The sequence below is a fragment of the Podarcis liolepis genome (assembly GCF_965112155.1).
Source record: "Podarcis liolepis genome assembly, chromosome: 6".
Lineage (NCBI taxonomy): Eukaryota > Metazoa > Chordata > Lepidosauria > Squamata > Lacertidae > Podarcis > Podarcis liolepis.
In genome coordinates, this window is record NC_139559.1 from 3570863 (window position 1) to 3583782 (window position 12920).

Consider the following 12920-nt stretch of genomic DNA (forward strand, 5'->3'; position numbering starts at 1 on the left):
CCTAGGACTTGCCGATCAGAAGGTCGGCGGCTCGAATCCACGCGACAGGGTGAGCTCCTATTGCTCGGTTCCAGCTCCTGCCCACCTAACAGTTCAAAAGCACGTCAAAGTGCAAGTAGATAAATAGGTACCGCTCCTGCGGGAAAGTAAACGGCGTTTCCGTGCGCTGCTCTGGTTTGCCAGAAGTGGCTTAGTCATGCTGGCCACGTGACCCGGAAGCTGTACGCCGGCTCCCTCGGCCAATAAAGCGAGATGAGCGCCGCAACCCCAGAGTCGGCCACGACTGGACCTAATGGTCAGGAGCCCCTTTACCTTTACCTATGTGCAGGGCAAGTTGTAAAAAGGGTGAAGTGGCACCCCCAAAATGCAGAGCTCAAAGGGGCTACAGTTAAAATGTTGCATCTATCTTGACTCTTAACCCATTGGTCTTCCTGCTACAGCCACTCCTTGGGTGAGGATTTTAAGTGTGGCCTTGCCCAGCCCCCAGCCAAACCACCCCGGCCCCTTAAACAGAAGGGCTTGTGTACCTGGGTTGCTGGGCCCTCATTGCTCACCTTTTCGGGGTCGTAGTCAGGGGCTGTCTTCTGCACGGCTACGTTTGTCAGGTGAACATCTGGCAGGAGGCGGGAGGTAAGGATGATATGAAAGAGATGCTCCCGGAATCCAAAATATGAACCTGGCATCCAAAACGGCTTCCCTTTGCCCTGGCTACTCAGTTCATCTATCCTCCTGCCCATGGGGTTGCCATGGGGATTAAATGGGGAGGGGGAGCACCATGCAAGCCACCTTGAGCTCCCTGGAGGAGAAGTTAGGACTCGGCTACATCAGCCATGTTGCAACGCTATAACTTCGTTATAAACATGCGACACCAGAGGGCGATACAGAGCACAAAACTTTGCCCATGTGATTTTACATACAGTTTTTTTCTTTCGTTATAACAATTTAATTTATGACTTATTTATAGCGGGTTTTTCTTGTGTGTAGATCCAGTCTTAGTGACTGAATGGGTTAAGATCACAGAGTTAAATTCCTAGACTCAGTTACGTAGGTTACGCCCACTCATCTCCAATGAGGGAGGAAGTGAAGCCTTCTCTTCCTGCTCCCTCACTCTCTCTGCATCATGTAACTGACCAAGGAAGACATGCCTAAGCAAGCGCCAAGCTTAGAGCATGTGTTTGACACTATCTTTCCGCTTTCTACTCAAGATTATTCTGCCTGCGTTCTCTTTGCTGCTGCTTGGATAAATGCATGAATCTGACCTACGGAATGTTTTGTAAGTAAATCATTTTAAACTTACTTAACAGTGTGTGGTCTGTTCATTGCAAAAGCGGTAGAAAGAGAGGGGCGCTGTTCGCATGCAGACTAAAAGGTTCTAACAACCTGCCTTCCTAACGCTATATTGCTGCTTGACTTTTGTGTGTTTAAACTCTGCTAGTGAGGTCTCTTTCCTGCTGGAGTGTGAGTTTAGCCCTGCATTTTGAATCCAGGCACCCAGCCAATTCACCCCACACACGTGGGTCACAGGGATTAATATTTTCCTCCCACATAAAAGGGCAGGGTATAAACACAAAAATTAGAACATACAGAAACAGATATGAAGTAGCTTCCTAAGAAGTGATGCATTTAGCACCGCATGCGATTTGGTCCTCAGTGGTCCTAAAATGGGCTGGAAGACTGTTTCAGTGATTGCAGCTGCCTCGATCTGCCAGGGACTTCAGGCAAGGCTGCTCACCTTGGCTGCCAGACCTGCTCTGCAGTCTTCCTGCACCAAGCACACGGGCATCTTGTTGCAAATGTCCCTCCCCCGCCCTACCCAACAGCTGACAAAAAGTTGTTGCGTCCTGAAGCAGCTCGTGCAATGTGCAGACAGGTCAGGATACAGTGGTCATCGATGGTGTTCAGAGTGAAGCGGGTATTGGAGAAGCGAGCAAAGCCATCCCGGTAAAGCCAGGCTTTGAGTGGGATATACTGGGAGGAAGAGAAAGCAGTGGTGAGCAGCAGCAACAACAACAACAACAACAATTTATCATTTGTACCCTGCCCATGCAGGGACGCGGGTGGCGCTGTGGGTTAAACCACAGAGCCTAGGACTTTGCCGATCAGAAGGTCAGCAGTTCAAATCCCCGTGACGGGGTGAGCTCCCGTCGCTTGGTCCCTGCTCCTGCCAACCTAGCAGTTCAAAAGCACCTCAAAGTGCAAGTAGATAAATAGGTACCACTCTGGCGGGAAGGTAAACGGCATTTCCGTGCGCTGCTCTGGTTCACCAGAAGTGGCTTAGTCATGCTGGCCACATGACCCGGAAGCTGTACGCCGGCTCCCTTGGCCAATAAAGCGAGATGAGCGCTGCAACCCCAGAGTCGGTCACGACTGGACCTAATGGTCAGGGGTCCCTTTACCCTTTACCCTGCCCATCTGTCTGGGTTTCCCTAGCCACTCTGGGCGGCTTCCAACAAAGACCAAAAACACATCAAAATGTCACCCATAAAAAACTTCCCTGAACAGGGCTGCCTTCAGATGTCTTCTAAATGTCAGGTAGTTGTTTATCTCTTTGACATCTGATGGGAGGGTGTTCCACAGGGCGGGTGCCACCACCAAGAAGGCCCTCTGCCTGGTTCCCTGTAGCTTTGCTTCTTGAAGTGAGGGAACAGCCAGAAGGCCCTCAGCACTGGACCTCAGCGTCCGGGCAGAATGATGGGGGTGGAGACGCTCCTTCAGGTATAAGTCCCTCCTAGCTGGCTATCACATCAATTTAGGGGACGGGCTGGGCATTGCAGGGGCGACAGCCTGTTCACTCACCGACATGACTAGGACGTACACTCTCAAGTCAAACTTCCGCCCTGTGAACCCAAGAGAAATAGCTTCATGAATTACTGCCCCACCTTTGCTATTTATTCCTCATTCTCAGGACTCAAGAATGGCACTATATTTGCGCTAGTTCCCTCCATGTGTCCTTTCATTTTGGCATTCATGGTGATTTGTGCTCCTGGCGGTATCAGGGCGGTTTTACACACTCCCACGTTCGATATTGTTTGTGTCTGTAAAGGTTTTGGGGGCAAACAAAGCGCTTCACTTCCAATCAGCGCTTGCCCCGTAACTTCCTCCTGAAGTCTTGTAACTTTTATACCACAAATATTCCGGGGAGGGTGGGTTGTCCACTTTTGTTGTGCTGGGACACGGGTGGCGCTGTGGGTTAAACCACAGAGCCTAGGACTTGCTGATCAGAAGGTCGGCGGTTCAAATCCCCGCAACGGGGTGAGCTCCCGTTGCTCGGTCCCTGCTCCTGCCAACCTAGCAGTTCAAAGGCATGTCAAAGTGCAAGTAGATAAATAGGTACCACTCCGGCGGGAAGGTAAACGACATTTCCGTGCGCTGCTCTGGTTCGCCAGAAGCGGCTTAGTCATGCTGGCCACACGACCCGAAAGCTGTACGCCGGCTCCCTCGGCCAGTAAAGCAAGATGAGCGCCGCAACCCCAGAGTTGGTCATGACTGGACCTAATGGTCAGGGGTCCCTTTACCTTTACTATCACAATAGTGCCCCTTCAGGCAGCACTAATGCAACAGCACTGGGAAAGCATTGCAGGACAACTGAGAGGGTTGTGTGGGTGGTCTGGTACAAATCCACCACTAGCACACTCTTATTGTTGACATGTTGCAGAATACACCCGTACTCCCAGTCTGGAGGTACTCTTAGACTGTAAGCACCTTGGGGCAGCAAACTGTCTTTTTTGCTTATGTAAGGACTATTATGTACATGCAGGTCCCACTTACAGAACAGAATGTGTTCCCTGGATATCATCCGTTAGGTGAGTGTTCACATAACAAGTTGAGGATTTTCACTGATTCCTATGGGGAGATTTCTAATGCGTTCCCAAGCACAGAATGTTGACCTCCAAAGGGCAAAAAGAGAGAGGAAAACCCAGGAAAAAATGCTCTCGCCACTCCCTTCCTCCCCTGTTCTTCAGTTAACCAGCAAAAGGCAAACGCAATAGTAAAAATGCTCTGTGTTTGAATATCTGAATCCACAGTGTGTATAGCAAGGTTTGGGTACTAACTCGTTGTGTTTGGATAAGTGAATTTTTTATAGCAAACATTTTTAAAGTGGGACCTGTGTGAATATTTATAGCACAGAATCATACATAGAATTTTAGGTTTGGAAGGGACCATGATGATGATGATGATGATAGATGAAATAATTGAAACATGGAAACCCAAAGCCCTGCTGGGATGTTTCAGCCTCATCAGCGAAGTGGCTGAAAGGTAAACAGAGGAACTGAAGGTTTTATCGCTCAAGGCTGTGTAATTGCTACCAGTAGCTGTCACAGTTAAGCAACAAAAACCACAGAAACAGATACTTGTAGAAAAGTCAAAAGTCAATCAGAAACAATACAAGTGCCTTATCCGCTACAGAACAAATCACCAGATAGTTTACTGAGCGAGCCGCAAACATCATTCACCTCCGACGGAGCATACAGTATCAATTGCAGGCAGCTGGAACTAGTGGGAATTAGAGCTTCTCTCTGACTTCCCAAAGAGACAAGTTACCTGCTGATCTACATGCAGAGGGCAAGCGTGGGAACTAACCATTCATGACACACGGACATGTACATTTAGACTAGTACAACAAATGGTCATCTTAAGTCTGATGTAGGAAATGCAATCTCCATTGGGCAGCCTATCCCAGAAAGGGGGCTGTGTGTGCATGTGCCCCACCTTATTAATGAGACTCTGGCGGTCAGGGAAATTCACTCCAAATTTGGGACGGAGGCGCAGGATTGTGTGTCTGTGTGTGCACACATATTCTGGGCTGATAAGCAGGCAACTCACCACCGACTAAATACGGGTTCTCGATGTAGCGCTGCGCTACGTAGTTCTCTACTGGAATTTCATCTTTCTGGTCATCCACGCGGACACCGTCCTGTGAAGGAGATCAGGTGACTTGCTTAGGTCAGGAAGAATGGAAGCACTGTTTAACATTCTCCTGCGGGTTAAACCACGGAGCCTAGGACTTGCCTATCAGAAGGTCGGCAGTTCGAATCCCTGCGACGGGGTGAGCTCCCGTTGCTCAGTCCCTGCTCCTGCCAACCTAGCAGTTCGAAAGCACGTCAAAGTGCAAGTAGATAAATAGGTACCACTCCGGCGGGAAGGGAAATGGCATTTCCTTGCGCTGCTCTGGTTCGCCAGAAGCGGCTTAGTCATGCTGGGAGCTGGGAGCTATACGCCGGCTCCCTCGGCCAATAAAGCGAGATGGGACAGCAATACTAAAAGGAAAGGGAGTTCATGATGGCTGGGAGTTTGTTAAGAGGGAGATAGTAAAAGCACAACGTCAGGCAATACCAATGAGACGGAAACATGGAAGATGCATAAAGAAGCCAGGGTGGCTATCTAAAGAACTTTTAAATGAATTAAGATTAAAAAAGGATGTGTACAAAAAATGGAAAAGGGGGGAAACCACCAAAGAGGAATTCAAACAAATAGCCAGCACGTGTAGACACAAAGTCAGAAAAGCTAAAGCACAGAATGAACTCAGGCTTGCTAGAGAGGTTAAAAGCAACAAAAAAGGCTTTTATGGGTATGTTCGTAGCAAAAGGAAGAACAAAGAAACAGTGGGGTCACTCAGAGGAGAAGATGGTGAAATGCAAACAGGGGACACAGAAAGGGCTGAACTCCTCAATGCCTTCTTTGCCTCAGTCTTCTCCGATAAAGAAAACAATGCCCGACCTGAAGAATTTGGAGCAAATGATTCAGCAAAGGAAACACAGCCCAGAATAACTAAGGAGATAGTACAAGAATATTTGGCTAGTTTAGATGTATTCAAGTCTCCAGGGCCAGATGAACTGCATCCAAGAGTATTAAAAGAACTGGCAGATGTGATCTCAGAACCACTGGCAGTCATCTTTGAGAATTCCTGGAGAACAGGCGAAGTCCCAGCAGACTGGAGGAGGGCAAATGTTGTCCCTATTTTCAAAAAGGGGAAAAGAGAGGACCCAAATAATTACCGCCCAGTCAGTCTGACATCAATAGCAGGGAAGATTCTGGAACAGATCATTAAGCAAACAGTCTGTGAGCACCTAGAAAGGAATGCTGTGATCACCAATAGTCAGCATGGATTTCTGAAAAATAAGTCATGTCAGACTAACCTGATCTCGTTTTTTGACAGAATTACAAGCCTGGTAGATGAAGGGAACGCAGTGGATGTAGCCTACCTTGATTTCAGCAAGGCATTTGACAAGGTGCCCCATGATATTCTTGTAAAGAAGCTGGTAAAATGCGGTCTTGACTATGCTACCACTCAGTGGATTTGTAACTGGCTGACTGACCGAACCCAAAGGGTGCTCATCAATGGTTCCTCTTCATCCTGGAGAAGAGTGACTAGTGGGGTGCCACAGGGTTCTGTCTTGGGCCCGGTCTTATTCAACATCTTTATCAATGACTTGGATGATGGACTCAAGGGCATCCTGATCAAATTTGCAGATGACACCAAACTGGGAGGGGTGGCTAACACCCCAGAGGACAGGATCACACTTCAAAACGACCTTGACAGATTAGAGAACTGGGCAAAAACAAACAAGATGAATTTTAACAGGGAGAAATGTAAAGTATTGCACTTGGGCAAAAAAAATGAGAGGCACAAATACAAGATGGGTGACACCTGGCTTGAGAGCAGTACATGTGAAAAGGATCTAGGAGTCTTGGTTGACCACAAACTTGACATGAGCCAACAGTGTGACGCGGCAGCTAAAAAAGCCAATGCAATTCTGGGCTGCATCAATAGGAGTATAGCATCTAGATCAAGGGAAGTAATCGTGCCACTGTATTCTGCTCTGGTCAGACCACACCTGGAGTACTGTGTCCAGTTCTGGGCACCACAATTCAAGAAGGACACTGACAAACTGGAACGTGTCCAGAGGAGGGCAACCAAAATGGTCAAAGGCCTGGAAACGATGCCTTATGAGGAACGGCTAAGGGAGCTGGGCATGTTTAGCCTGGAGAAGAGGAGGTTAAGGGGTGATATGATAGCCATGTTCAAATATATCAAAGGATGTCACATAGAGGAGGGAGAAAGGTTGTTTTCTGCTGCTCCAGAGAAGCGGACACGGAGCAATGGATCCAAACTACAAGAAAGAAGATTCCACCTAAACATTAGGAAGAACTTCCTGACAGTAAGAGCTGTTTGACAGTGGAATTTGCTGCCAAGGAGTGTGGTGGAGTCTCCTACTTTGGAGGTCTTTAAGCAGAGGCTTGACAACCATATGTCAGGAGTGCTCTGATGGTGTTTCCTGCTTGGCAGGGGGTTGGACTCGATGGCCCTTGTGGTCTCTTCCAACTCTATGATTCTATGATTCTATGATTCTATGAGCACGGCAACCCCAGAGCCGGCCACAACTGGACCTAATGGTCAGGGGTCCCTTTACCTTTACCTTTGCTCTTGTCTACCTGTGGGGTTAGGTTGAAATGTACACTGGGGGCCTGGGAAGGACGTTTCCCCTGAGGTCAGATTCAGCTTTAAATCTGGGAAGTGTTTTTGCCTTCGCTCAGGGCTGCTTGCCTGCTATTGTACAAAGCAGAGAAATACAGAGACACAGGAAGGAGCAGAATGGCCTTTAGACCAAATTGCCTCTCACACGTCGACCCAGACATCCAGGCCTCAGTGGGCTGTATAGAGGAGCCAGAAGCTGAATCACCAAAGTCCATTTGTTTCTGTTTGCATTTTCCCCCCATGACATTTCATTTTTGTATAAAGCAACTAACAGATGCAACATAAGAAGAACAATGGCAGTAGCAGGCTGCCCACAATATGCTTTGGAATACAACTCTAGCCAGCAAGGCCGATGGTCAGGGGCGATGGGGGTTGTTGGCCAAAACATCTGGGGAACATCACATTTGGTAAATCTGATATAGCAGGAGGTATATCCCACCTAACGTTGTTAGGTTTCTAGACCTGGAGGAAAATTCGTTTCAAAAGCCAAATACGGAGATAGCTATGGCCTGAATTCGAGACGCAGGTGGCGCTGTGGGTTAAACCACAGAGCCTAGGACTTCCCGATTAGAAGGTGGGCGGTTCGAATCAACGCGACGGGGTGAGCTCCGGCTGCTCGGTCCCTGCTCCTGCCAACCTAGCAGTTCGAAAGCACATCAAAGTGCAAGTAGATAAACAGGTACCGCTCTGGCGGGAAGGTAAACGGTGTTTCCGTGTGCTGCTCTGGTTTCGCTAGAATCGGCTTAGTCCTGCTGGCCACATGACCCGGAAGCTGTACGCCGGTTCCCTCGGCCAGTAAGGTGAGATGAGTGCCACAACCCCAGAGTCGGTCACGACTGGACCTAATGGTCAGGGGTCCCTTTACCTTTACCTTTATGGCCTGAATAAGAGGAAGAGGGAGACCCCATACACCTAAATCTGGGCGCTCCACTCTAGCACACCAGGGCACCCCTAGATGCCTCCTTCAGCACCAGCAACCCCCTTAACCCTCCCTAATTTTGAATAAATGTTATTTACCAGGCAGGCAGTTTGTGCTGCTACGCCAAGCCCTGACCTTCAGCTGCCATCTGTTTCCCCAGACTACATCTGGGCATCCCTAGAGGCATTCTCAGGAAACAAAGATGTTTCTTCTTATTTTCCACCATATGAACCTGACCAATAAGAATGTCTAATCTGGATGCTCCAAGTTCAGACCGTGTGGCTTTAGTAAGCCAACTTTGTGTTTTGTATAAAAATGATTTAGAAACATTTACCACTTTTTGAAACTAAGTTGTACTGCCTGTCTTTTCTTGCTGCTGTATGGAAAAGCACATGAACCTGACCTTTAAAGAGTTTGTAAGTAAGCCATTTTTAACTTACCAAACATGGTCTCTTTCAGTGCTGAAGGAAGTGGGAAACTTGGAAGCAGCTTACAAGGAAATGTTTTAAACGTCTAACAGCCTATGTTTCCACACTTCACTTTGCTGCATGGCTTGTGATTTTAAATCTCCGCTGCAGCTCACTCACCAAAGAATATTTGCCCCAAACCTGGATCTAGGCATTCAGGGAGTCCTCCTTTTATATTTTAACCATATTACAAAAACCAACAAAAAAGACCAAAGTGTGCAGCTGCACATCATGGCAATTAGAAGATTCTGCTTGTCTGGTTGGTTTTAAACTGAAGTAAGATTCTGGGTGTGCTGTCCAGAGTGAATAGTATTATCGTCAGTCCACTCATCATACCAGAGCTCTTGTGTTTTTCTGGTGTGAGCCAAGTTACATCTGAAAATCTCACAGGGCTCAAAGAAGCCAGAAGCCTCCAGGGCCACCCTGATCTCCATACACAAGCCACCCTAAACAGTAGAGGGCAGGAAGAAATATATGGGCCCCAATCCCTAAGCAGCTGATGCAAAGGTGCTGCTCACCGGGCAAAACTGTATGGTAGGCTGTTCCCAACTAATCCCTTCCTGAGAGGTGAGAAGAAGGAGGCATCTCACCTTCCTCCAATCAATTACATCCTTGAGCTTCCGGAAGAGAAAAATGCCTCTCCCTTGAGACCGGGCAACCTGCAAAAGAGAGGGAAAACATTACTAGCCCTTCGTCCACCCGACGTTTTCCTCTCTCTCGGCCTGCAAAAAAAGGAAGCTGTGACGTGACTGTTTTGCACTCTGTCCTTCACAGAGAAATAAAACTCTATCTGTTGATGGATGGCCATCCTGACTCGGCCCCAGACACACTGATCAGATGCTTGGAAGCTGGGGCTGGATGGTTACGTGGGAGCCGGCTGAAGTTAAATCCTTCGAAGACAGAGGTCCTCTGGTGGGACGGGACGATATGGGATTGGGGGGGCAACTCCCATCTCTTGCGGGGGTGCAGATAGTGCCAGCACCGTCCGTTAAGAGTTTGGGTATAATCTTCGACACTTCCCTTTCCATGGAGGCACAGATTGCAGCTATAACAAAGGCGGCATTTTTTCATCTCCACCAAGCTAAGCAGTTGGCTCCTTACCTCTCTCACCCTGACCTAGCCACTGTGATCCACGTGACGGTCACCTCCAGACTGGATTATTGTAACTCGCTCTGCGTGGGGCTGCCCTTGAGACTGACCCAGAAACTCTAGCGGGTGCAGAATGCTGCGGTGAGACTCCTACGGGGTCCTGGCTACGGGATCACATTCACCCGGTGCTTTACCAGCTGCACTGGCTCCCGGTGGAGTACAGGATCAGGTTTAAGGTGCTGGTTTTAACCTTTAAAGCCCTTTGTGGCCTACGTACCTACGGGACCGTACCTATGGGACCGTACCTGGTATGTCCCCTGGAGGACCTTACGGTCTTCAAACAAAAACATCTTGGAGGTCCTGGGCCACAGGGAGGCTAGGTTAGGCAACCAGAGCCAGGGCATTTTTGGCTGTGGCCCCGATCTGGTGGGACGCTCTGTCACAAGAGACTAGGCCCCTGTGGGACTTGACATCTTTCCGCAGGGCCTGCAAGACAGAGCTGTTCCACCAGGCCTTTGGCCAAGGCACAGCCTGACCCCCTCCTTTGGTAATTCTTCACAGAACTCGAGCCCAATGGTTGCCATCAATTTGATTTGAACTGATTTTAGAATGAATTGATTTTAGAATGCTGTGTTACTTTTATTGTTGTTAGCCGCTCTAAGCCTGGCTTCAGCTGGGGAGGGCAGGATATAAATATATTATTATTATTATTATTATTATTATTATTATTATTATTATTATTATTATTATACTACAAGTTTCTTAATAAATTGTACTCCAAAGCAATCCACACAACGTACCAAGAGGAAACGGATTCTGAAAACCTGCACCAGTTAAGCAAATATCGGCAGCTGGTCATTTTGCATCTTTTTATCCTTTTTATCCTACAATTATTTGCCTAACTTGGCTGTTCAGAGTTCAGAATCCAAAGCCACTTGCTGGGTGACCCCTGGCCAGTCATCATCCCTCAACGTTTACAGGTTTCTTGTTAAGGAAAAAATGGCATAACCTCGTGCACTTTGCCTTGAGCTTCCTGGAGAAGAGATGGAATGCGGACGTGATAAATATTACTACGGTCCCTTTGCTAACACTGCCCATGAAAAGCTGCAAACGTTGCCTGTGGAAGAAAACGACGCATTCAAGACTATAAAGTTATTTTCTGCAAAATAAGCGTGTGGATATACATGACAGAATTGAACCATTTGAACGGGAGGTTTTTCGTTTGTGTTTTAGCGTAGAACCTGAATCACACTTCAGCTTAGGGGGCCCCTGTGTCCCTTATCACATAACAGGCACTTTCTGGGCCCCAACAATTAAGATATTGTGAAAAGCCTTAAGGTGTTTGGGAGGAAGGCTACAAAGAGGCACCCGGTTTGTCTTAAAACCAGCCACCCACAAATTTTCCAGCTGCAGCTCAGCGAAACGGCTCTCCGCCTCCTCCCTGCTGTGTTTCTAAAGCTGACGATGCTATTTTATTTAGCAATATAAAAGGGAATGCTTGATGGTGTGCCATGATATAAAGGTTTTACGGGCACAAATTTGGGATGGTGGCATTACTCATGAGTGGTGGTGCCACGGGTGAGTTATGCCGGCCATCCCAGAGGAGAGCTGGTAAAATCTTTATGGTTCTGCATGTTGCTATGCAGCCTGTCTCTCCAGCGGCACAGGGAAAAAGTTTCCCTTGCAAGTATTGGGGGGAGTTTTAAATGGGACTGCTTCCACCCCCACAGATGTTTTGGTTGTAAATCAAGGGCTGCTAAGGTTACCTTTGCAGTCCATGCTGACGAGAAAACCACCTTGGAGGTAGGAATTGATTCTGTACATTGAAGTTCCACTCTATGTGGGGCTGCCCTTGAGACTGACCCAGGAACTCCAGTGGGTGCAGAATGCTGCGGCAAGACTCCTTACGGGGTCCTGGCCACAGGATCACATTCACCCGGTGCTACACCAGCTGCACTGGCTCCCGGCGGAGTACAGGATCAGGTTTAAGGTGCTGGTTTTGACCTTTAAAGCCCTATACGGCCTAGGACCCTCGTACCTACAGGACCGCCTCTCCTGGTATGTCCCACGGAGGACCTTGCGGTCTTCAAATAAAAACATCTTGGAGGTCCCAGGCCACAGGGAGGTTAGGCTGGCCTTGACCAGAGCCAGGGCCTTTTTGGCTGTGGCTCCAATCTGGTGGAACGCTCTGTCCCAAGAGACCAGGGCCCTGCGGGACTTGACATCTTTCCGCAGGGCCTGCAAGACAGAGCTGTTCCACCAGGCCTTTGGCCAAGGCACAGTCTGACCCCCTCCTTTGGTAATCCTCACAGAACTCTAGCGCAATGGTTGCCATTAGTTTGATTTTGAATTGATTTTAGAATGAATTGATTTTGGAATGCTGTGTTACTTATATTGTTGTTAGCCGCTCTGAGCCCGGCTTTGGCTGGGGAGGGCGGGACATAAATAAAATTATTATTATTATTATTATTATTATTATTATTATTATTATTATTATTATTATTATGGCTGTGAGCCACCCATCAATTTGTCTACTCCTATTTTAAAGCCATCTAAGCTAGTGGCTATCACCACCCAATTTCTATTCCCATCCTGAAGCAAAGTTCTTAACCTGAGGTACTATTTCTGGGTTAGCGGAGTCTGTAACCTGAAGTGTCTGTAACCTGAAGCATCTGTAACCCGAGGTACCACTGTACATGCAACTCACAAGCTCCTTGCATGTCAGTGGCCAATCCTGTAAGTGGGCGGCCTGATCCTTACCACCTGAGCCCCTGGCTGTGTACAGAATCATCTAAAGCCACACACAGCCCCCCTGGATTTCTGGGGCCCTGCCCTCCTCGAAACCAGCTCTGAAATCCCGGAATCCCAGCTCCCCCAGGTGATAAAGCAAGCTTTCCGAGCCTTGCAGGAAGTGAGATATTGGGCTGTTAAAACGTCCCTGTCTCAGTCTCGTATATTACCTTCCTAG

The 12920-nt window shown here is 48.1% G+C and overlaps 1 protein-coding gene across 3 annotated transcripts in view; it reads right to left on the bottom strand.

Moving 5' to 3' along the window:
• The window catches only part of TTLL9 (tubulin tyrosine ligase like 9), a 55251-nt gene that overhangs the window by 12141 nt on the left and 30190 nt on the right, over positions 1-12920 (bottom strand). For 2 of the 3 annotated variants that reach the window (XM_083507591.1, XM_083507589.1), the window contains exons 6-10: positions 9382-9522; positions 4825-4915; positions 2797-2837; positions 1881-1968; positions 555-613 (exon numbers count right to left, since the gene is read on the bottom strand). In XM_083507591.1, the coding sequence (XP_083363717.1) occupies positions 555-613; positions 1881-1968; positions 2797-2837; positions 4825-4915; positions 9382-9522 (420 nt within the window). The remainder of the gene's footprint in view (positions 1-554; positions 614-1880; positions 1969-2796; positions 2838-4824; positions 4916-9381; positions 9523-12920) is intronic. The other variant, XM_083507590.1, reaches the window with a different exon arrangement.